At 46.9% G+C, this 23733-nt stretch overlaps 2 protein-coding genes across 7 annotated transcripts in view; both read right to left on the bottom strand.

Moving 5' to 3' along the window:
* Nucleotides 1–612: 612 nt before the first annotated feature.
* On the bottom strand, nucleotides 613–18484 carry MTFR1L (mitochondrial fission regulator 1 like). 4 transcript variants are annotated; one of them, XM_019802806.2, is made up of 7 exons: nucleotides 18357–18484; nucleotides 14838–14982; nucleotides 14243–14347; nucleotides 11468–11577; nucleotides 10842–11053; nucleotides 9260–9581; nucleotides 613–1614 (listed from the first exon to the last, which is right to left on the bottom strand). In XM_019802806.2, exons 2-7 carry the CDS (start codon nucleotides 14859–14861, stop codon nucleotides 1509–1511), a joined length of 879 nt encoding a protein of 292 aa, XP_019658365.1. In that variant the 5' UTR covers nucleotides 14862–14982; nucleotides 18357–18484; the 3' UTR covers nucleotides 613–1508. The 4 variants fall into 4 exon arrangements, with proteins under 4 accessions (XP_019658365.1, XP_011226992.1, XP_034502868.1 ...); XM_011228690.3 differs by lacking the exon at nucleotides 18357–18484 and adding an exon at nucleotides 17561–17671; XM_034646977.1 differs by lacking the exon at nucleotides 18357–18484 and adding an exon at nucleotides 17561–17671 and having other exon boundaries at nucleotides 9260–9545.
* A 1138-nt stretch (nucleotides 18485–19622) lies between these two features.
* SELENON (selenoprotein N) overlaps nucleotides 19623–23733 on the bottom strand; it is a 16421-nt gene continuing 12310 nt past the window's right edge. For all 3 annotated transcript variants that reach the window (XM_034646948.1, XM_034646954.1, XM_034646946.1), the window contains 3 exons: nucleotides 23412–23524; nucleotides 23218–23319; nucleotides 19623–21906 (listed from right to left, as the gene is read on the bottom strand). In XM_034646948.1, the coding sequence (XP_034502839.1) occupies nucleotides 21736–21906; nucleotides 23218–23319; nucleotides 23412–23524 (386 nt within the window). In that variant the 3' untranslated portion in view covers nucleotides 19623–21735. The remainder of the gene's footprint in view (nucleotides 21907–23217; nucleotides 23320–23411; nucleotides 23525–23733) is intronic.

Raw genomic sequence — 23733 nt, 5'->3', positions numbered from 1 at the left:
CCCCCCTCACCTCCCACTTGTACTCTCTTCCTCTCTCAAATAAATAAAATATTTAAAAAGTAAGCCTGTGCTAATTAAAAAAAAAAAAGCCTCACAGCAATCTAGATGTGATATCACTCTTTTACAAGGTGTAAGAGAACTCCCTTTGTAAAACTATGAATCCAAATAAATGGTTTTGTAAAGCTGACTCTGATGGTAATTAAAACATTACTATTTTATTTCTGAAAAAGCAAGTTTTTAATAGTTATATGTTCTGTCATTGCCATGGGTCCCATCTCAACACCTGTGTTCTATCCAAAATGTTATCCACCAGGTGGCAGTTTCTCACGTTGCAGGTGTGCTACCTTAAGAGGCTAAACAGCTTCAAGGGGGCAAGTGTGCAAATTCTAAGATGGAACTACTTTAAGAGTTTAGGGTAAAATCCCTACAGAAGGGCACAAGAGGCTCCCTATGGAAGTTTTCTCTTATACAGGCAGGACTTGATAAGGAAAAAGGGGAAGTCAGGAACCTGTTTATGGAAGTTCACACACCTTAAAATTAACAGGAATCCTATACTCGATGAGGGATATCAGGTGGTCACAACTCAGAGACAAACAGCACATGCAGCATCTCTCCATATCCTTCATTTAATATCAGGTAGTGCTTCACCCCCACACACACAGGATACATACCGTAGAGAAGGGACCTGAGGGCGTCTGAGTCATGCATGGTGTGGTAGGTACAAACCTTGGGCCCAGTGCAAAGGAGCAGTCAAGGGCCTGGAAGAAGGATGGTGTTCTGTTTCTCCTTCCCATTTCTCTTTCCTACTGGGCTTAAACTAAAGTCCATGGAAGAGAAAGCGTTTTCAATCTGGAACCCATGAGGCCCCAGGGCCTGGAAGGGTAGATTTGGTTGTACAGTATTACAAAATATATTTAAGAAAAAAACAGCCCAGGCCTCCCAGCAACAGCCCAAGTGTCTGCTGGTCCAGAGGTCTGACCTCTACATCTAGGGACAGGAAAGGGGGAGAGGGTGATTGCTGGGCACTGGTGTCAGTTTATGATGGAGCAGCATAAGATTTTCCCTGCCCTGTCAACACATACAGACATTTATAGCCCCTCACCCCTCAGCCCTGCTCTGCTGCAAGGAAGCCGCTGAGAGTGACAGCTGGGCACAAAATGTCCGGTGAGACCAGTTATGGGGTCTAATGCAGTGAAGTAAGCCATTCATTTAGGACCTATTTTCACACAGAGGCAAGGAAAAAACCAAACTTCTGTCTCACCCTTTAGACTGAGACATTCCAACCTATACATTTACCTGTAACAAGTGTCTCGGTGCAAAACAGGCCTTAGCTTCTGCTAAGGTTTAAAGCAAAGGAAGCATGATCCAACTCTTCTCTTTCAGTCCAAGCTCTAGCTTTCAGCAAGACTTGCAGAAGATTTCTGAGAGGCAGAAAGGTCTGTGGTGAGGAAGGCAGCTATTGAAGGAATTCCAGGAGCATGAGACTGAATTTGCAGAGCTGAGTTCTGTCAGTTTCCTTTTCTACTAATATCTTCTTCCTTCAGAGCAAACTTCCTCCTTAGGACCTCAGAGATAAGGACAGCAGGGTCTTCCTCCTTTAATAAACTCCGGTTCCTGGAAACAAAATAACAGCTTACATTTATTAAGTACTTGCTCTTAGGCGGTGTTTTGTGTCTTTGAATATATTATCTCATTTAGTCCTCACAACAATCTTATGAAGTCGGTGCTATTCCAGTCTTTTTCAGACGAGGAAACTGAAACAGAAGGGTTCTACGGTTTGCCCAAAGTCACTAGGCACTCAGCCAGTAAGTAGCGAATCCAGAATCCAAAACCAAGCTAGCTGGTTTAACTAGAATGCTTTACTATTTCCTGAAATGGCTATAAAATGTGGGCAAAAGTAAAGGACTATCAACCATTTAGAGTTGGCCTATGGTGACTAAGCTTCTCCCACCTTCTGGTGCTGTCTTAATAGCATTTCCCCAGGTCAGCAGGGAAAGTGACTGTGGACATGGCTATTCTGACTTTTATTAGTACTGGGGAAAAGGTGTGCTGAGGATTCCTACAACCCTGTCTGCTCATCAGGGGAGCTCTGAGATGTTTTTAATTGGAAAGAACACATAACATGAGTTCTACCCTCTTAACAAATTTCTAAGTGTATAATACATTATTGTCACCTATTGGTACAATTTTTTTTTTTAATTAAAAGTTTTAGGGGTGCCTGGGTGGATCAGTTGGTTAAGCGTCTACCTTCAGCTTGGGTCATGATCTCATGTTCTGGGACTGAGCCCCACATCTGGCTCCCTGCTCAGCAGGGAGCCTGCTTCTCCCTCTCCCTCTGCTGCTCCCCCTGCTTGTGCTGTCAAATGAATAAATAAAATCTTTAAAAAATTTTGTTTCTTTTTTACCTTTTTGATACCCTATATCTAGTATTTCTTCCATCCCCACTCCCAGCCTCTGGCAAGCACCAATCTTTGTATCTACAAGCTTGGTGATGGTGGTTTTTTACTTTAGACTCACATATAAGTGATCATATAGCTTTCTTTCTGTCTGGCTTGTTTCACTTAGCATAATGCCCTCCAGGCATTATATTGTTGCAAATGGCAAGATTTATTTTTATTTTTATTTTTTTAAGAGATGGGGAGGGGCAGAGGGAGAGGGAAAGAGAATCTTAGGTTCCATGCCCAGCACAGAGCCCAATACACGGCTCATCTCACATCCCTGAGATCATGACCTGAGCCAAAATCAAGAATCGAACGCTTAACCCACTGAGCCACCCAGGCGCCCCCACCTTTTATTTAGAGGGAGGAGAGATGGGGGGGAGGCAAATGGCATGATTTCAATCATTTTAAGGCTGAATAATAATATTCCATTCTGTATATATACCATGATTTCTTTATCTGTTCATCCAGATGGACATTTAGTTTTTTCCATATCTTGGCTATTGTAAATAATGCTGCAGTGAATATGGGGGTGCATATATCTTCTCAAGTTAGTGTTTTTGTTTTTGGATAGTACCCAGAAGTGGAATTGCTGGATCATATGGTAGGGTTTTTTGGGTGGGGGGGGGTGAGAGGGAGAGAGAGAATCTTAAGCAGGCTCCATGCCCAATCTCAAGACCCTGAAATCATGACCTGAGCTGAAATCAAGACTCAGACGCTTGACTAAGCCACCCAGACACCCCTCATGTGGTGTTGTATTTAATTTTTTGAGGAACCTGCATACTGTTTTCCATAGTCTGTGTACCAATTTACATTCCTATCCACAGTCACAAGGGTTCCCTTTTCTCCACATCCTTGCCAATACTTATTTTTTATCTTTTTGATAATAAGTCCTTCTAACAGTTGTGATGTGAAAGTTGTGGTTTTGATTTGCATTTCTCTGATGATTAACGATGTTGAGCATCTTTTCATGTACCTATTGGTCATCTATATGTCTTCTTTGGAAAAAATGTCTGTTAGAGTACTCTGCCCATTTGTTAATCAGACTGGGTTTTTTTTTTTTTTTTTTAAAGATTTTATTTATTTGAACAGAGACAGCCAGCGAGAGAGGGAACACAAGCGGGGCGAGTGGGAGAGGAAGAAGAAGGCTCACAGCGGAGGAGCCTGATGTGGGGCTCGATCCCATAACCCCGGGATCACGCCCTGAGCCGAAGGCAGACGCTTAACCGCTGTGCCACCCAAGCGCCCCCAGACTGGGTTTTTGGTCTTGTCTTTTCCTTTCTTGCTATTGAGTTGTATGAGTTCTTTATATATTTTGGATATTAATCCTTATTGGATATACGATTTGCAAATATTTTTTCCCATGCAATAGGTTGCCTTTTCATTTTGTTGATGGTTTGCTTTGCTGTGCAGAAGCTTTTTACTTTGATGTAGTCCCACTTGTTTATTTTTGCTTTTGTTGCTTTTACTTTGGTTGAAAATATACATTGCCATGACCTATGTCAAGGAGCTTACTGCCAGTGTTTTCTTCTAAGAGTTTTATTGTTTCAGGTCTTACCATTCAAGTCTTTAGTACATTTTGAATTAATTTTTGCATATGGTGTAAGGTAGTGAGTGGTTGAGTTTCATTCATTTGTATGTGGCTGTCCAGTTTTCCCAGCACCATTTATGGAAGAGACAGTCTTTTCCCTACTGTATGTTCCTGGGTCCTTTGTTGTAAATTGACCATATATGTGTGGGTTTATTTCTGGGCTCTGTTCTGCTCCATTGATTTGTTTTTATGCCAATACCATATTGTTTTAATTACTATAGTTCTGTAATAAGAGTTTGAAATCAGGGAGCATGATGCCTTCAGTGTTGTTCTTCTTTCTCAAGATTGCTTTGGCTATTTGGGGTCTTTGGGGTTCCATACAAATTTTAGAATACTTTCTTCCACTCTGTAAAGAATGCCATTGGACTTTTGATAGCAATTGCATTGAATCTGTAGATTGCTTTGGGTAGTATGGATACTTTATTAATTCTTACAACCCATGAGCATGGAATATTTGTGTTTTCTTTAATTTCTTTCCTTGATGTCTTGTAGTTTTCAGTATACAACTCTTTCACCTCCTTTATTCTAGATACTCAATTCTTTTGATGCAATTGTAAATGGGGTTGCTAATTTCTCTGACAACCTGTCATTATATGTGTATAGAAACACACCAGATTTTTAGTTATTGATTTCGTATCCTGCAACATTACTGAATTCGTTTATTTTAGCAATTTTTTTGAGTTTTTAGGGTTTTCTGTATAATATCATGTCATCTGCAAATAGTGAGTTTTACTTCTTCCTTTCCTGTTTGGATGCCTTTTTTTTTCCCCCCCTTTTTTTTTTTTTTTTTTTTTTGGCCTAATTGCTTGGGCTAGGGCTTCCAATATTATGTTGACTAAAGAGGCAAATGGGCATCTTTTTCTTATTCATCATCTTAGAGGAAGAGCTTTCAGCTTTTACTGTTGAGTGTGATGTTAGCTGTGGGCTCGTCATATCTTGCCTTTATTACTTATTATGTTGAGGTATGTTCTTTCTATACCTGCTTTGTTGAAAGTTTTTATCACAAATGGATCTTGAATTTTGTTGAATGCGTTTTCTGCATCTCTTGAGATGAACATATGACTCATCCTTTGTTTTACTAATGTGGTATATCACATCGATTTGCAGATGTTGGACTATCCTCACATTCCTTGAATAAACCCCTCTTGATCATGGTGTATGATCCTTTTAAGATATTGTTGAATTCAGTTTGCTAATATTTTGTTGAGGATTTTTGCATCTATGCTCATCAGGGATATTGGCCTATAATTTTATTTTCTTCTGGTGTCTTTGTATGGTTTTGGTGTGAGGTTAATACTGGCCTTGTAAAATGAGTTTGAAAGAGTTCCCTCATCATCTCTTTTTTGGAAGCGTTTGAGAAATATTGGTCTTTTGGAAGAGTTTGAGAAGCACTGGTATTCTCTGAATGTTTGGTAGAATTCACCTAATGAAGCCATCTATACGCTTCTGGACTTTTGTTCATTGGGAGGTTTTTGATTACTGATCTAATCTCCTTAGTAGTGATCAGTCTGTCCGGATTTTCTCTTTATGATTCAGTCTTGGTAGATTGTATGTTTCTAGGAATTTATCCATCTTTTAGGTTGTCCATTTGTTGGTGTATAATTTTTCATAGTAGTCTCTTATCCTTTGAATCTGTGGTATTAGTAGTATCTCTTTCATTTCTGATTTTGAGTCCTCTTTTTTTAGTGATTCTAGCTAGAGGTTTGTCAATTTTGTTTATCTTTTCAAAGACCCATCAATTACTTTCATCTTTTATATTGCTTTTTAGTTTCTATTTCATTTATTTCTGCTCTAATCCCTGTTATTTCCTTCCTTCCTTCCTTCTAACTTTGGGTTTCATTTGCTCTTCTTTTTTTCCTGGCTCCGTAAGGTGTAAAGTTGTGTTATTTGGGAATTTCGTTTCTTGTGATAGGCACTCACTGCTATGAACTTCCCTCTTAGAATTTCTTTTGCTGCATCTCCTAAATTTTGGTATATTTCCATTTTGTTTGTGTCAAGGTATTTTTTATTTCCCTTTTGGTTTCTGATTTGACCCCATCCCCTGCCCATTGTTCAGTAGATGTTTAATCTCCACATACTTGTGAATTTTCCAGTTTTGTGTAACTGATTTCTAGTTTCTTATCACTGTAGTTGGAAAAGATGCTTGATATTTCAGTCTTCTTAAACTTATTCAGACTTGTTTTGTGGCCTACCATATGATCTATCCTGGAAAATGTTCCATTGTGCACTTGAGAATGTATATTGTCTTGGTTTTGGAAGGAATGTTCTGTATATATCTGTTAAGTCTACCCGGTCTACCATGTTATTTAAGGCCAGTGTTATTTTCTGTCTGGATGATCTATCCATTGATATAAGTGGGGTATTAAGTCCCCTGCTATTATTGTATGTTTGTTTCTCCCTATGTCTGTTAATATTTGCTTTATAATTCATAAATATTTACAAATGTTATATCATCTCTTGTTGGATTGACCCTTTTATCGTTATATAATGCTCTTTGTCTTGTTACAATCTTTGTTTTAAAGTTGACTTTTTTCTGATAGAAGTATAGCCACCCCAGCTTTCTTTTGGTTTCTATTTAAATGGTATATCTTTTTTTTCTTTTTTTTTTTAAAGATTTATTTATTTATTCGACAGAGATAGAGACAGCCAGGGAGAGAGGGAACACAAGCAGGGGAGTGGGAGAGGAAGAAGCAGGCTCATAGCGGAAGAGCCTGATGTGGGGCTCGATCCCATAACGCCGGGATCACGCCCTGAGCTGAAGGCAGACGCTTAACCGCTGTGCCACCCAGGCGCCCCTGGGGTATCTTTTTCTATCCCTTCACCTGTGTGTTTTTACATCTAAAGGAGTCTCTTGTAGGCAGCATATCATTTTGTTATTTAGCCACTCTTGTCTTTATGTCAGAGTATTTAGTCCATGTACATTTAAAGTAGAATTATTGGTAAGTATGTACTTATTGCCATTTTATTAATTGTTTTCGGGCTATTTCTGTAGTTCTCCTCTGTTCCTTCTTCTCTTGCTCTCTTCCTTTGTGGTTTGATAACATTCTCTTAGTGGTATGCTTATATTCCTTTTTATCTTTTGTGTATTTACTATAGGGTTTTGTAGTTAAGATTAGCCTTAAGTATAACAACTTACTATCTATAACAGTCGAAGTTGATAAAATAGTTGCCAACTTAAGTTTGATCACATTCTAAAGCTCATCATTTTTACCCCATGTTTTTGATTTCACATTTTACATCTTTTTATTTTGTGTACCCCTTATTATAATCAGTTATTTTTATTTTGTCCTTTTAACCTTAACAGTAAGTGATGAGTCTGCTATTTTTATTATCATCTTTCCAGTGAGATTTACGCTTTGATATGTGTTCTTATTACTCACTAGTGCTCTTTTCAGCTTAAAGAGGTCATTTTAACATTTCTTGTAAGGCTGATTTAGTGGTGATAAACTCCTTTGGCTTTTGCTTGTCTGGAATGACTCTGCTTGGTTGGAAGTTTTCTTCTTTTCAGCATTTTGAATATGTTGTGTCACTCCCTTCTGGTCTGCAAAGTATCTGCTGAAAAATGTGTTGATAGTCTTATGGGGGTTCCCTTTTACCTAAGTTATTTTTCTCTTACTGCTTTTAGGGTCTCTTTGGGCTCATCTTATGTGCAACTCTCTGGGCCTTGTGGATCTGGATGTCTGTTTGCTTCCCCACGTTAGGGATATTTTCAGACATTCTATTTTTATTATTTTTTTTAAGATTTTATTTATTTGAGAGAGAGCAAGAGAAAGTGCAAGCACAAACGAGGGGAGGAGCAAAGGGAGAAGTAGGCTCCCTGCTGAGCAGGGAACCCAATACAAGGCTCAATCCCAGGACCCTGGGATCATGACCTGAGCCACCCAGGTGCCCCTCAGCCATTCTATTTTCAAATGAGATTTCTGTACCTTTCTCTTCTTCTGGGAGTCCTATAATGAGAACATTAGTCCATTTGATGATGTCCCGTAAATTCCTTTAAGCTTTTAAGCTATCTTTACTTTTTTTTTTCTTCCCCTATTCTTTTTTCTACTTGCTGCTCTGATTGGGGGAGTTCTGCTGCTTTGTCTTTGAGTTCACTTATTCTTTCTTCTGTTTCATCTAGTTTGCCCTGAACCCCTCTAGTGTATTTTTTTAGTTCAGTTAATGTGTTTATCAGCTCCGTGACTTCTATTTAGTAGTTTGACTATTTTCCATCTCTTTGCTGAAGAAGTTCTTCGTTCATCCATTCTCCCCAGTTTGGTGAGCATCTTTATGAGCTTTACTTTGAATTCTTTATCAGGCAGATTACTTACCTGTTATTAAGGTTTTTTTTCCAGAGGTTTTTATAAGCATAGTAAAACATTCACATCACAAGGGAACCATGGGAACAAAACCAACTCCAGATTAGGGTGGGTTTGAGTTACCTAATACATCATGAAAGAGTGTCCTAGATATCTGGAAAATAGGTGTTTTAAATTCTAGTGAACTTACATACATTCTTATGAAGACATTTTACTGGTCATTATGTAGGTATAACGGCTACTTATACCTCCATTAGGTAGGTATAAGATCAATCTGTCACATTTCTGAATCTTTGCTGATGTTGCTACTTTCTCATTTTTAGTCATCAACCCAGCTCTTTCCATTAACAAAGGAAAAGATCCCCAGACACAAGGCTCCACTCCTTGGGAGTTCTGCTTTAGTAAGTTTAAGGTGTATTTATAACAAATCTTAGCAATTCTGCTGGACAGCCAGGTTTAGAGTCTCAAATGCCTGGATTTGGAGAGTTGGTTTGCATAAGGGACCACTGTATTTTAAAGCAGAAACCCCAACTTTATGAAATTCTCCTTCCTTCCAACCGAAAAAGTCTACCAGTTTGAGATACTAAAATAATTATTATGCAACCCCATTTTGCAAGATGGGACATGGGAATACTGTCACCAGCAGTATAAGTACTGAAGTGGTAAAGCTCCCCTGGGTGACAAGTTGGATTAGATGAGCCTTCTTGTAAAATTTCTACTAACGATTGGGTTAGATCACCCCAACCAAATGTAAAATGTTACTCTTACCTCAAACTGGAGCCCCAGGTGTTATTAAGCAAGCAAGCTTTGTGAATGAAGTAACACATAGCTACTACTAAGGACTTAACTTTGTAAATTCTTTCTACTAGATCATTGGGCACAGGTGACTTAAACAGTAAACACACCACCACAGCTCCTTATCACATACTTACAGATCTTGGCTCTGTTTCATCCGGTGAAAGTCCTTCAGGATCCCCATCATATCTGCAAAGCTACTGGCCTTGGACAGAGAGACGCAGTCATCCTCTTCAGATGAGCTGCAGGTAGCCTTGTGTTCTGGTTTGCAACATTCAGGGCTGGCAGAACAAAGCAGGGGGACTGTTGGAAGCTCAGGGACCTCTACCTCGGTCTCCTCGGTGATGTCACTAATGACAAAGGAAGTTGTAGAGTGGAATGAGGATCCAAAACAAGGTAAGGGAGAAGAGACATTTGAACTTCCTGGAGATAAGAAATCTGGCGTTAATGAAGCCGAAGCTGAAAGAGAAAACAATAGGCATGGATGGACATTGGGACTAGAATATAGCAGTAATATCTTCTCCCCACAAGCAGTGCCTATCAAACATTCATTTCCTGGGCTTGACATCATGACATCATTGACATCATGACATTCTGGGAGATCCCCTCTCAGGATCTACAGAAGATAGAAAAGCACTGAGCTCTTCCAGTGTTCTGGAGGGTGGACCCCCTCCCCCCCAAAGGCTTAGCTTCTAAAAGCTCCCATTCTGCAGTGGGCTATGCAGTGACAGCCCTATTTCTACCAGAGCAACAGTGACAGAACCAAGGCCGGAATGTGTCCTTTTCTCTAAATGGGCTAGTGCTTCTGACTATGCTCCTATCTGTGACTAGAAGAAATAGCAAAAATAAATAGAATGGTGATAGTCCTAGTTTCTCAAATCTTGAAAGAATTTCCAAAACAAAAGATTTTTTGTTTCATTTTTCATCAACTACTTCAGCTTGTCTCTTGGATGACAAAAATGTAGCCAACATATAAGTGGAAAATTTCAAGTACAATTCCTCTATTAAACTGCCATATGAGTGAATTAAATATATGAAGATTACAAAGAACACCATGATTTTTATGTGTTCTACCAATAGGTAAGATCTGGGAGCTAGGACTTTAAGCTGGCAAGGAGCAAAAAGTGAGGATGGATAGAAGGAATAGGATGATAAACCCTGGACAGCTTGGGAGAGATCCAATGTTGGTGTTTCATGCACTGGGTCAAGGCAGACTCCCATCCATTTCCAGTGGTTCTGCCTTAACTGCAGACAGACAGGTGGAGGGATAGAGAAGTGGTCTCTGGGAGAACAAGGAAAGGGAAGACAGATAGGAAGATAGCTTAAAGGGGATCTCTCTCTTAATGGTGGAGAATTCTTATTTCTCATTGAAAAGGGAAGCTGCTTGAGGGCTCACGAAGATGTGATCTTAACGACACTTGGAAGAGGATGTTGGTTTTTGTAGCCAAGAGAGGGAATCTGCCAGGGCCGCGGGGTGGGGGGGGAGCGTGTTCACAGGTTAAGTGAAGATTTTGTTCCTAATCAAACCAGTCAGCCCAAAATGGCTGATGGAAACCATTCAAGGATTACTACAGGCTAGCCAGTCCTCAGGACAACCCCAGAGCCCTGGGCCTGTATCCCCCTGAACCATGGACCATCATTTTCCTACCCTTATCCTGTATCAAAAGCCAGGGGGAAAGGAACAATCTGCTAAATTCTGGCCCTGACTCGGGCTCCTACCTGCATCCGCTGCCACTATCTTAGCAATCTGGCTGCGCAGGTGGCTCAGCTCATCTTGCAGCTCTGTGGTGCGGCTTAGGGCTGGCAGGGCTGGCTTCTTCAAGGCCAGGAGCCTCTCCTCAGACCCACGCAGGTTGGGAACTGAGGCATTGCGCTGCATGACAATCAAAGGGCTGGGCTTCCAGGTATGCCTCAGGGGCCGTGTGTCACTTCTGGACCAGGAAAGATAAGTATGTCAGAGACAGCTGGCCACTGCACTTTTTTTTTTTTTTTTTTAAAGATTTTATTTATTTATTTAACAGAGATAGAGATAGCCAGCGAGAGAGGGAACACAGCAGGGGGAGTGGGAGAGGAAGAAGCAGGCTCATAGTGGAGGAGCCTGATGTGGGGGCTCGATCCCATAACGCCGGGATCACGCCCTGAGCCGAAGGCAGACGCTTAACCGCTGTGCCACCCAGGCGCCCCATGGCCACTGCACTTCTTACACAAGTAACACAGCCAGGTTCTACTCCCACTCAGAGCCCACAGCTTTTGTTCCTGTTGCCCTCAGCCCCGCATAAGCACTCTCCCTGTTGCCTGCTACCTCGTGTGGGAAGGAGCTCCCCATTCCCCAGCAGACCAGCTACCTGACCCGGGCATATGTCTCCTCTTCATCCGCAGCAATCCAGGCGATGTCAGCCAGGGTTGGGACTGGGGGTACATCCCTCAGACACAGATCAGAGATGTTGGGCAGGGTCTACAGGGAAGCAAAAGTCATTAATTAAAACATTTATTGACATGAGACTATCAAAGACTGCAAAACACATGGGAGGGGCACCTAATCCAGCCCTGAGTATCAGGGAGTCTTCCTAGAGAGGGGAGAATACAGTTCTCGGTTGGAAAAAGGACAGAAGAGAGTTCATGGGATTATAAGTAGTTTAGCACACCTGGACAGAGCTGGAGGTAGAGGGTGGTTTGCAAGAGGCAGGAAAGTGAATTAAAAAACTTTAAGACCAATAATGAGCCATTGGAAGATTGTAAGACTCAGATTTTGAAAGATTACTCTGGCTGCCATGTGGAACATGCATGAGAGAGTGAAGAGACCGGTTATGAGGCTGTTATATCTTCCAAGCAAAACATGGTGGCCTAGAGCGGGACTGGGACCTATTTTTATATATGAAGTTTTATTGGAAAGTCATACCCATTCATTTATGTATTGTCTGTGGTATTTTTTAAGCTGCAACTGTACGAGTAGTTTTAACAGAAGTTATGGCCCCCATACTAAAATATTTACTATTTGGCTTCTTAAAACATTTGCTGACCCCTGACTGGAGCAAAGGAGTCTTCAGTGGGACTGGCAAGAGTTACCTTTCAACAGAAATGGCTACTAAGAGCATCTTGCTTTCTCCAGCTATGAGAATACAGGTACAAGGACATCAACAGGAAGTTTCCCCGGCTAGCTGTTTACAACACCTCCAAAGCTAATTGGGATCTATACTGTTATAGCAACACTGTTTTAAGCAAACTTGATAATTTGAATATTTGGATTCAAATAAAAAGAAATGATTATACCAAAAGAATAAGAGGATTCCTTAAAAACAGCCCCTCAACTCAGATGAACAACAACCAGGGAACAGACAAGGCTGAATGACATTATGTTAAATGAAAGATTAGGAGGATTCAATCATGCTGTGATTTTAACAAAGTGAAAAAACAAACAAAACCACATGCATCTAGAAAAAGATGGAAAAGAACTACACCAAAACATTAACTATTTTGTGTCATGAGTATGTGATTATAAGTAATTTATTTTCCTTTTTTTCACTTTTCATAATTTTTTTGTATGGGTAAATTTAAAAAATAAATCAAGATTCCTTTAAATAATTAAGGGAATTAATTTACAACAGATGTCCAGGGACAATTTCTCAAAAACCCATCCACACGAGTTAAATTCTGATGTTTCTGCTATAGATTGGTAGGTGGATCCGGAGTTGATAGCTCTAGCTTTTAGACAGGGAACCTGTGTCTCACAGGAGCAATGTGATGCTCCAAGGTTACACAGGAAAGGATTTCCACTGACCCAGAAGTTACTGCTAAAATGGGCCATTTAGGGTAAGCCTCCATTTGTTTTCCTTTCCAGAATGCTGCTCTATTGACAATTAAATGAGTTAACACGTATAAAGTATTTAGCACAGTGCCTGGCACACAGTATGTGCTCAGTAAACGTCAGCTAGTATTACTAATACTATTCACACATACTCCTGCTCTGTGGGAGCCTGTGCCCTTGATCGTCCCTGCCCAGCAGCATCTGGCCAAAGGACTGAAGAGGTTATGGCCAAGTGTAGGGGCAACATCCACTAAGTCCCTCACCCCCTAGCTGTGCTCCCCTTTGTTTCTGATGCTTGAGGCAACTAGGACCACATCCTGCTCATGCCCTTTAGGCAATCCTGGATAACTGGCAATCCAGGCATCGGATAGCCACCCCACATCACATACTTCCAACTCCATTCCTGACTCTAATACCAACCCTGACACCATTTCTGACTCCAGAACGAGTTCCTACGATTTCACAGCTCTGCATCTGATACAGAAACTCAGCTTCCTTCATTTCTGTTTCCACCTGGGCCCATGTCTTTTCAGGCATGTATTTGTTTCCTCTGTGGAGGCAGAAAGCTGAAGTACTTCTCTTGTTTTCCAGTTCCCCAAAATGTACACATCTTAAGCATTTAGCCTGGAGCTGGTTCTTAACCATTAGTTGTTAAAGGGAGGTAGCTGGGACTAATAAATGCAACTTAGCTTTCCACTGCAGAAGTGGGGGGGCGGGTTTCAAAAACATGGGCCTGGCAAGAACCTGCTGCACAGTGGGTGCTAAAGGACCCTAGACACAGAGGTAAGCCTTAAGTGCTCTAGTAAAGGAAAGGCCCAAAAGAAAAGGATAGGGAGTAATGGCCTCAGGAAAACATAAAAATAGGTGGCTAAGTGGTCAACTCTTAGGGCTGGTAAGAAAAGCAGAGTTCAACTCAGTCACACAGCACTCAGTGTCCCACAGTGAGACCCGTCAGGGTTTCAGGGAAACACCTCAGGGCAGACATGGCTACTCTGGGAAGCTGGTTCAACAAGGGACTTCGGCCTACTCTGATGAACTGGACTGCAGGAGCCTGATGAAATCTTAGTCACTTAGTGGCATCAAAGATGCAAGGTTATTTATGAACAGAGTGGAAGTCTGTTGTGGTCACAGTTTTATGTGAAATCAGAAAGGCACAGTGACCAGTATCCATTATATGCGCTTAATAAATATTTCTTGACAAAATGAAAAAGTGATCAGGAAAGCAACCTGCCCTAGCAATACCTGGCACAGAAGCAGCACCATCCTCCCATAGCCTCTGAGCTTCTACTTAACCTTGCCCTTTCAGTATACTTACCTCGAAGGATGCCCGGGGACATGGCTTCAGGGGCAGGTTGGTCCCAATTCTTCTCACTACACTGCGAGCAGCTCCATGTGGCTTGTTTTGCCAGATTGGGATGGTCTAAAGGAGAGACACAAGCAGTCTCAGAGATGGGTCCAACCACTATTCTATTCTACCACCCCCCCCCCTTTAGCAGGGAGACTGAAGTCCCCAATCCCAGGGACAGGGCACTGTGTGTGGGTCAAGTCTCAATATAAGTGAGGGCAGGTTCCCCAGTTGCCAGCCACTTAAGGGGACATCTGCTGCTGCCAAGGCATGGTAAATGCTGGGAGGATCCAGTGAAGGCATGAGGAATTAGTTGGGTGTAGGGATCACATAGGTTTCCCATCTTTCCCTCTGCCCAGAAAGGTAGAAACACATTGACTCCTTAACTGTCCCCAAGACCACACTTGGTTTTGCCTGTTGGGGGCAAGCAGTGGGGGTATGTGGAAGGGTCGCCTCCAGGGGAAGGAAGAATTAATTGTAGAGTCTCAGAATTTCCTGCAGAATTTCAGCAGGTCCAGTGCTCAACCCTTCCCCACCAGAGCCCTGCCCTGGGAATGCCCCTTACCACATTGGCTTCCATTCCTGACATTTCAACCGGCTCCTGCACTTGAAGGACAAGGCAGCCACAGGGCAGTTCTGGGGGCCTGGGGAGGCTGGAGGCGTAATTCCTTCATATCAGGCCATCTTTAAGGAACACCAGATTTCTCTTCCTGTGAAACAATCCCCACAGTGGAGACTCAATGGCCACCACACAAGCCCCACAAAAACCAGGTCCTGCAGAGCCATGACTAACACCAAGGTTTCTCTGATGTTTCACAGGGGAGAAAAACAACCCAAGAGGCTGCCCTCACCCAACAATGGCTCCAAATCCAGACCCTTGAGGGTTCTGTTCCAGACCTGTGGCATGAGCTTGGCCAACTCTGGGAGCTTCCTGATCCCTCAGGCTTCCTGAGGCATTACTTGTAGATAAATAAATAGAACTTTCTTGGTAGTTTAAAAGCCAAATTGTAGGCATCATCCAAACCCAGCATCCATTCTTGAAGATGGAGTGTAAAAGCCCCAGCATGTGCCACCAAGCCTAGCACTGCTGAGTCCTGGCAAGGGGGAGATGTAAAGTAGACAACGTGAGAATAAACAGCCAGCTCTTGTCAATCTCAGTCTACTGGGCTACAAGAAAAACAGCCAAAAATTTTTATATTGCTTAGCCAACTACTGGTCTTGTAGCCTTACGAAAGTCCCGTGACTTTTTTGAATGTTGGGTTTTTCCATATGTAAAAAGAGGACAAGAGCTCCCATCCTAGATTACCTTAAGGCTCAATCTGTGAAATAGGGTAAGATTTTAAAGTGCTTAATGAACATGACACAGATGGATGGGATCACTCCTGATTGATTCTTCATAGCTGCTCTTGTATGGTGAGCAGATGCAATCAATGAACTCATTCCCTTGTTCATCAAACATAACAATACCCACTCTGTGCCAGGCCCTGTGCTGGGCACTGCAGGGGCTATGGAAGGAGTAAGACACACCCATGCTATCAAGGAAAGCACAATATGAAGAGAAATAGGAATTGAATACATAATTTTAGCAAAGGCTGAATACCACTCTTAAGAAAGGTACACTAAGCAGATGGCCAGGTGAATTCAGGGCCCTGGCCCCAAGGCCTCATGGTGAGTTCAGAGAGGGTAGGAAGGGATGAAAAACAGCAATAATAGCACAGGTCCAGGACAGGAAGGCAAGAGAGGTGTAAAGAGGAGCAGAGAAAGGTAAAGTCAAGTCATGAAGGCTGGGAATACTCAAGTAAGAAGTCACTGGGGAGCCAAGGACAGGCTCTGAACAGGGGATGGACTGAAACCTCCCTTGCAGGATTTCTCTTTCACCGGTGGGAGAGGAGTTATCACTCACTTTATGATACAAATGGGGAAAGGAAGCTGGAGAGAGGAAGGGAAGTATCTAAGGTCACTCAGTGGTCATGCCAGTGGAAAGCACTTCAAGTCTGGTCTAAATTGTGCTGCCTTCTGCATGGACTCAACTCCCTGTAGTTCAAGCCTTTATCAAAGTCCCTCTGTGTGCCAGGCTCTGTGCTGAATGTCAGTGCCTGCCACAAGTTTCACAGAACAGTGCTTCCCTGTGTTTCTCACTCTAGACACTACAGCCACTTCCTCTCCAAACTTACCTCCAAAGACTCAGGCCTAACACAACAGCCAGAGGGATCTTTCTAGGACACACTGCTCCTACATTTAACACCCACCCCCCTTCGCTATATCTAACAGGGTAACATCTATACTGGGCATGGCCTGCAGGGTCCTCCACAATCAGGCCCAACCTAACCAGACCAAACTCCAAGGCCCGCAAATGTGCCCCTGCACACTTGACAGCCACACCTCCCACGTTCCCCTTGCCATTCAGCCACGCTGGCCGCCTCTCAGCTCCTATCCACACTATCCCCTCTGCCTGAAACACCAGCACCTTCTTCACCAAGCTCATTCTTCATCATTCTTCAGAGCTCAAGCATCACCTCCCCTGCCCTGACAGATCCTTACTGCCTCCCCTCCCGCAGCACCCACGTTTCCTTCCGAGTCCTCTCACAATAGTAATTAGAACCCGCGTAATCTGCTGTCTGTCGCAGGGCAGGAGCTTCCCCAGGCACAGAGCCTACCTAGTCCCCAGTGAGCACTTCAACGTTTGTTCACGGACGGAGAACTCCGGCTTAGCCTTCACCCCCCCTCCGCGCCCCGTGTCATCCGCTAGAAGACTTTCCCCCAGGCCGCTGGCCATGCAGGCTGGTTCTCAGCACCCCTGCGTTCCAACGACCCCTCTCCAGGTCGCTGTCATGGCCTGTTCACACACGCGCTCCCGCAGGAGGCTCGGGCCTCCTCCAGAGCAGGGTCTGGTCTCATCACCCCGGCGCCGGGCGCCCCACCGAGGCCGCCGCGCTCGGTGGAACTTAGTAAGCGACAGCCCGCGTGGGCCCCAAGCGCCTGCACTGGGGGACCCACCTCCCCTCCCCCGTAACTCCCCGACCCCAAGGGGCCAAGGTCGGCCAAGTTCTCGCCGCCGGCCCTGGAGGCCCTCGGACCCACAGGCCCGCGCCCGGGTCCCAGATTACCCCCCGGGCACTGAGTCCTCCCACCCTCAGCCGAGCGTGGCGGACAGCACGGGCTCCCGCGAGAACTGGCGCGGGAAGGGGAACCGTGGGCTCCGCACAGCACCCGGTACTAGGCCGCGGCCACAGTCGGACTGGGAGACGAGGCTACCGCCTCCGGAGCGGCACTCGGACTTAGTCTCACCTCAGACTCCGTCTCCGGGACTCTCACCTCACAGCCCCTCCTACCACAGCGGTCCGCCCAGCCTCAGCCGCCCTCACTTCCGCTGACCCGCCCCCGGAAGCGATCCTTTGCGGCTGCGCATCGGGCAGCAGCCCCGCGCGCCCTCGGGAGGCGGACCGCGGCTACGGCGGGGGCGGGGCGACGGGCGGCCTCACGCGGGGATCCCGAGGAAGGGGACACGCCCACTCCCGAGACCACGCCCGCGCCGGCCCAGCCGTGGGGGGAAAAGTTGGCGGCGTTGGGAGATCTCCGCGGCCTAACTGGCCGCATTCGCGGCTAATCTCCGCCGCCTTGCTGCTCTCCTCGGGTAGTCCTGATCCGACCTCTAGCGGCCGGGGTCTGACTACGTCCCTGCCCGGACCCCAAATTGTGTGGCGTCAGCTGTGCCTACGCCTGTGCACCCTGAGAATCCTCCGCCTGGCGTTCCGGGACCTCCGGACCTACGTCTTAACCTTGCCTCATCTCGTCCTGGCCCGCTTTTCACACTTCTAGCTTCCCAGCCAAGACCCTCTACAGTCTTCTGTCCGGCTAGAAGCAGCCTCTTTCTCCTCTGCCTACTGCCCTTCAGCTCTTGGTAGCTGTCTTGTATTTTAGCCTGTATCTCTCTCTCTCTCTCTCTCTCACACACACACACACACACACACACACACACACACACACACACACACACACGGTGGATTCAGTGAGGTAGTAGATTGATGGGCAAGACCCCAGAGGCACTGGGAAAGAGCCCCATGTTCCTTCCAGGCTCACTCACCCTCTCCCTCTTCGAGCTTAAACCCTCTCGGTCCTAGTCCTGGTCCTGGTCTCCATGGCATCCAGGCCTGGGTCACGTGCTCTCCTCTGACCTGAGCACACAGCGGTGCCGGCTCCACGCTGCAGTTCTGTGCTCTCAAGACCTGCAAGTTCCAGCTGTCAGGAACAGGCTGGCTTCACAAGGGGGGACAGGTTTGGGCAGTCACACAGGGCCTCTTGCTCAGAACCCTGTGCTTGCTTTAATGCTCGGCTGTTGTCCTCTTGAAATTATATATATATAATTATATAATATATATAGGGCCAGAGACCTCAGACTTGTCCGCCCTGATCCTTACCATATTTCAAATGCTGAGGGTTGACTTCCAGGTCCAGGCTTCTTGCCAGGATGGCAAGTTGTTGTTTAATCATTGAGTCTCCTTCCTGGTCAATGGCAGGTCTTGCAGATCCACCTTAGCGGTCTTTCCTGGGGGTGGTAGATGCTGTCTTGGTGCCCGACCCAGATCACCTCTACCCTGCCAGCGAACCCAGCTTCTGGCTGCTGTGTTGGCTTCACACAACTGCCCCCTTGTCTGGAAAATTGTACTTACAAGAGCGAGCACAGAGGCCCTAATCTGGGAATTTACCCCACCCCCCAAGTCAATGACTGACTGGTACAGGTTACAAAAGGCACGTTCTACTCTGGTGTGGCTTATGTTCCTTTCCCTGTGATCATGCCCAGGCTAGGATTTGAGACCATATCCTCCCTGGTTAGCCTCTTTCCTTTCCCCATTCTTCATCATTCCTTTTTTTTTAATTGAAAAAATTTTTTAAAGGTTTAAAAAAATTTTTTTAATTTTTTTAAAGTAACCTTTACACCCAACATGGGGCTGGAATTCACAACCCTGAGATCAAGAGTCATATGCTCCTTCAACTGAGCCAGCCAGGTGCCCCTTCTTCACTCCTTATACAGGCTTTTCCAGAAGTGCACACCCTCAAAAAAAAAAAAAAAGTTCCCTAATGCCTGCCTTAGGCTCTGCTTCTAAGACAATGGGTAATTAAATTCAGAATCTTTCTCACCAGATTCTAAAAACAGTAGTAAGTTCTACTACTAGGTCTATCACAAACTTACTTTAAGAACATCACTTGAGCCCTCTAGTGACAGTGAAGATAGTCGATAGATGGATAGAGGCATTCCAGCCATGCTCCCTTGCCCGACTGCCAAGCCGATCCCACAGAGGAGTCAGACCAAGGCTAGAACTGACCCACATCCCATTCAAAGGAAAGGCACTTAGAACCACCCTGGTCTCTCCAATTTTATTACTGGACATGCGGGTAGGGAAGGGAAGTGGCAGACGGGTGACAGGAGGGAGCTGGGGGCCCTCCCCCACCATGAGCTTCAAGGCATAGTGGGGGGGGGTTCAGGAAAAGGTTTGAGGTGAAGATCAGAAAGCCAAAGCAATGGATGCCTTACACGGGATGAGGGCTGTTCAGTGTAGGGCGGGCCCTCCTGGACCAGCACGAGGGGAAGAGCCTGCTGGGCCGCGAGGCTGGGTCTCCGCTGACACTGGGGGGCTCACGGACTGGTTACTGCCACCCAGGCCTGGAAGCCTGGATGCAGACTCAGGTGCCCTCCCTCCCTGTAAGGTGCCTGGAGGCACCGCCTCCCAGAAGGACACAACTTGGTTGAGCTTGCTGGCTCATGCCTCTTTTGGTCTGGAGATCAGAGGGAAGGGAGACATTTTGGTCTGAAAGGCTTTCTTTCTCACCTCAGTGAAAATGGGGAGGGGAGAGAGGTGGGGCGCAGTGCAAAACAAAACACTCCAAAATCGAGACAGGCTGAATCTCAACTCTACCACGCAGTGACCTTGGGCACATCGCTTCACTTCCCTGAGACTCAGTTTCTTCATCTGCAAATGGGAACAATTAAAATGTGCCTCACGGGTTTGCTGTGAGGATTAAATGAGCAAATACAAGTCATGTTAACGAGCGCCCCTGAGAGAGAAGGCGCAGTATGGATACTTCAGTGGCAGACAGGAGAACTCAGCAGATGGAGGCCTGGGAGTGTGTCTGAGGAAATGTCTGCCTTCCTCTTCCAGGTTTAAGAGTGAGCCCCTGGGGGCTCAGGCATTGGGGAGCAGGTGTGGCTCCAAGGCTTTAATGAAAGCCCAAGGATCTCCCATGGGTCTGAGTGGAGGACAAGGATAGGGTTGGGGGTACACTGACCTTTTTTAAAAAGCTGGAAGAAAAGGAAGAGAGGACTATTTCTTCCCATAGTTGCAGCTGCAAAGACATCAAGCTGGACCCATCTAGGATTTCAGATCCAGCCATCATGGGGCTGCTGCTGGGGGAAGACACAGCCCCTTCTTTCTCCTCAGCGTTGGGGTTATCAAAAATACCTACAAACTGTGAGAAGCTTCTCATAAAAACACTTTTCTGCATATATAAAAAAGACTGGCTGTGGCCCGTGGCTTGGAATGTAGACCAAGGCCTTAAGAGAGGCCAAGGAGGGTCAATGGCCGCTAGGGGGTGGGCAAGCTGGTCTGGACTGCCCTGGCAGCCGGGGCAGCACCACCTCTGGGGGTGTCCGTGTTCTTTGGCTGAGCTACACTTTTGGGGAGCGGGGGTCTGAGGGCCAGGAGGCTGGCTCCAGTCGTCCTACTGTGACCCTCGCCGGGGTAGGTGGTTGGGGGTGCCTTGGCCTTGGGCCTCAGGATCCCCCCAGTGGACTCCCTTGCTAAGAGCACAGCCTACTTCACAGTGAACTCTCCAGGCGGCCGGCCTCCAGCAAGCCCCACAATAGGTGCTGGGGTCCTCTCGTTAGGTCGGTTGAGTGGTCTGGGGAGCCGAGGTCCTAGGTACAGTGAATTCTCCTTCCGAAGGAGGGTTTTGCCCTGAGCCTCCAGAAGGCTGTCTCCAGCTGAAGCACAAGAGTGCTTCCCTGGTAATCCCTCCTTAACCCCCAGTCCAGGGTTTCTTGATGTTTCTTCTGGGAGGGGGTGAATGTAAGGAGAGGGGGGTGGCCCAGTCTTCTAGCACCACTCCTCCCTGATCTTTACCCCACAAGGACCTGGACTAGGTGCCCAAGTGGGTGAGGTCCAGGGAGATGATCCGAGGCCCTGGTTTGGGTATCCTGAACAGCTTCTGGGACCATGTGGGTAGTAAAGGGCTGATGGTGGGAGCTGGAGCCAAAGGTTTATCCATCCAGCCAGCCCAGACACCCCCTGTCTACCCCCCATTGACCTCAGGGTCCCACGGGCAGCCTGGGAGTGGCAGGGATGGGAGTGCGAGGACCACTGGCTCTGGCCCTGAGAGGGGCCTGTACTCGCATTGGAGGCCCTTCCTTCAGCTCCGCCTCTCCAGCCTGGCCTCTTGAGGCCCGAGGCCCGAGGCCCAAGGGCACACTAGGGCTGGAGGAGGGGCAGGCCACGTCGAAGGCCCTCCTTCAGGAACTGCATATAGGTGGCCGTGGATGGGTCTTCAAAGGTGGACGAGAAGCTGAAGACGTTGTTCTCAACATCCTCTGGCTTCATGGAGGTGATATCCAAAAAGTAGTTGGCGTTGATGTGGTGGACCTGGGAGAGGGGCTGGGTGAGGAGAGCGAGGGGGGCCCCCCTGCTCCCTGTCTGCTCATGCTGTCTTAGGAGAAGGGACCACTGTCAGGCCTCGACTGTCCTCACTCTGAGGCAGATGGCAGACGGGCAGGGCAGAACCCGCCCAGGGCCGGCCGCTCCCCTCTCCCGCCTCTGGGCGCACAGGGTCCTCCACCCGCAGAGCTCTCCCACCCCTCATCTACTGGCGAGACCTAATGCCTCTCCACCTTCCCCCCGCCCCCCGCCCCCCGCAGCCCTCTCCTCCTCTGCTCCTGGGACCCTTGAACTCCACATTCCGTTCAGCCCAAACGCCCCCCACTCTGTGTGCCTGCTCCCCCCTCCGGCTCTCACCCTGGCTAGTCAGCTCCTTAAGGGCAGGTGCCCAGGACACGAGCCAAGAAACAAACGGACAAGTGGGAGAGCACAGTCCCTGGGCCAAGTTCTGTCCACCTGGCTCTGTGATGCCGGGGCCCTGCCAGGGCTGGACCCCAGCGGGCCCAGCGCCAGTGCACAATGGCCCTCTTGCTGGCCAGCCTCGGCTCTTGCTCCCCCACTTCCTCCCCTGCTTCAGAGCCTGAGGAAGCCGACTAACCCCCCCTCCCAACAGCCTTCAGTCCCACACTGATCATCCCTCGGGACGGGACGCGAAGGGTAAGGGCCAGGAGATTCTGAGGCTCACACACAGGCCTGGTTTCCAAACCAGCTGTGCTTCTCAGTTGTGCAATTTTCACCAAGTCTCTGGACCTTTTTGAGCCTCAGTTTCCTTGTTTGTAAAATGGGCACTCGTGATCGTCCTTCTCCCAAAGCTGTGTAGACCCCAGAAAGGCTGTGTGTGAGTGCTTATAGGACCCGGGGGAAAGGTAAGGTCTTGCAGCTTGGCTCAGCCTGGGGCCCCCTGGTCTTCTCTGCTTGTCACGAGGCCCTGCCCCTCCTTCCTCCTTCCACCCCAGAGCTGGCCACAATGGTCCAGAGTGAACTTTCCCTTCCAGGCCATGTTCCTGTCCATTCGGCTGCTAGCCTGTGCTCCTGGCTGCCCGGTCCCCAAAGTGCTTTCGAGGTCCCCCTTCTCGTGGGAGCATCTCAACCCCTGCATGAGGCACGCAGGGTGGGCCTGACAATTCCTATTTTATAGATGGTTACAAGTGAGGCTCAGACTGGCTAGGAGAGCAGCCGGAAGTGGTGGGTGCAGCCCCGAAGCCTGACAAGGTCTCTAAGTCCGTGCCCCTTGCTTGCTGCTTCCTCTGCCCCCCCGCTGCCTGGCCCAACTGGGGGAAGCTGTCGGGGGCTGCCTACCACAGTGCCGTTGGGCAGACAAATCATCATCTCCACGGGGAAGCTGTACTTCTCCAGGTGCAGATCAGCTAGTTTCTTGTGGGATGGGTTCTCCTGGTCGTTCTGTGGGGACAGGTGGCACACTCCCAATGCCTCAACCGCTGGCACCGTCCCCGGGGCTCCCATGGGGCTGTTCCCACCCACCTGCCACTCACCTGCAGGTCTTCCAGCTCCTTCACCAGGGACCAGGTGCTGATGAAGCTCTCGTTGAGGAGGGCGATGATGGGCGAACTTTCCAGGACAGTCTCCCGGAGAGTCCGCCCTGAACCTGTTCAGGGAACAGCAAAGCCAGAAGGGTGAGGCACCCCACATGTCTTACCGGGTTTTTGATCAGCAATAAACCTCACGGGCTGTAGAGCCGTCTGTGCGCCCCAGTAAAATAACAGATTCCAAGAACCTGCCACAGAGTAGTGCTGAGCAGAGGGTAGCAGTCATTCCAGTCAGTGACGTCCTGGCGTCCTGGGCTGAGATGGGGCG

This window comes from Ailuropoda melanoleuca, chromosome 2, assembly GCF_002007445.2.
Source record: "Ailuropoda melanoleuca isolate Jingjing chromosome 2, ASM200744v2, whole genome shotgun sequence".
Taxonomy (NCBI): Eukaryota; Metazoa; Chordata; class Mammalia; order Carnivora; family Ursidae; genus Ailuropoda; species Ailuropoda melanoleuca.
This window is presented reverse-complemented; position numbering and strand designations above follow the sequence as displayed.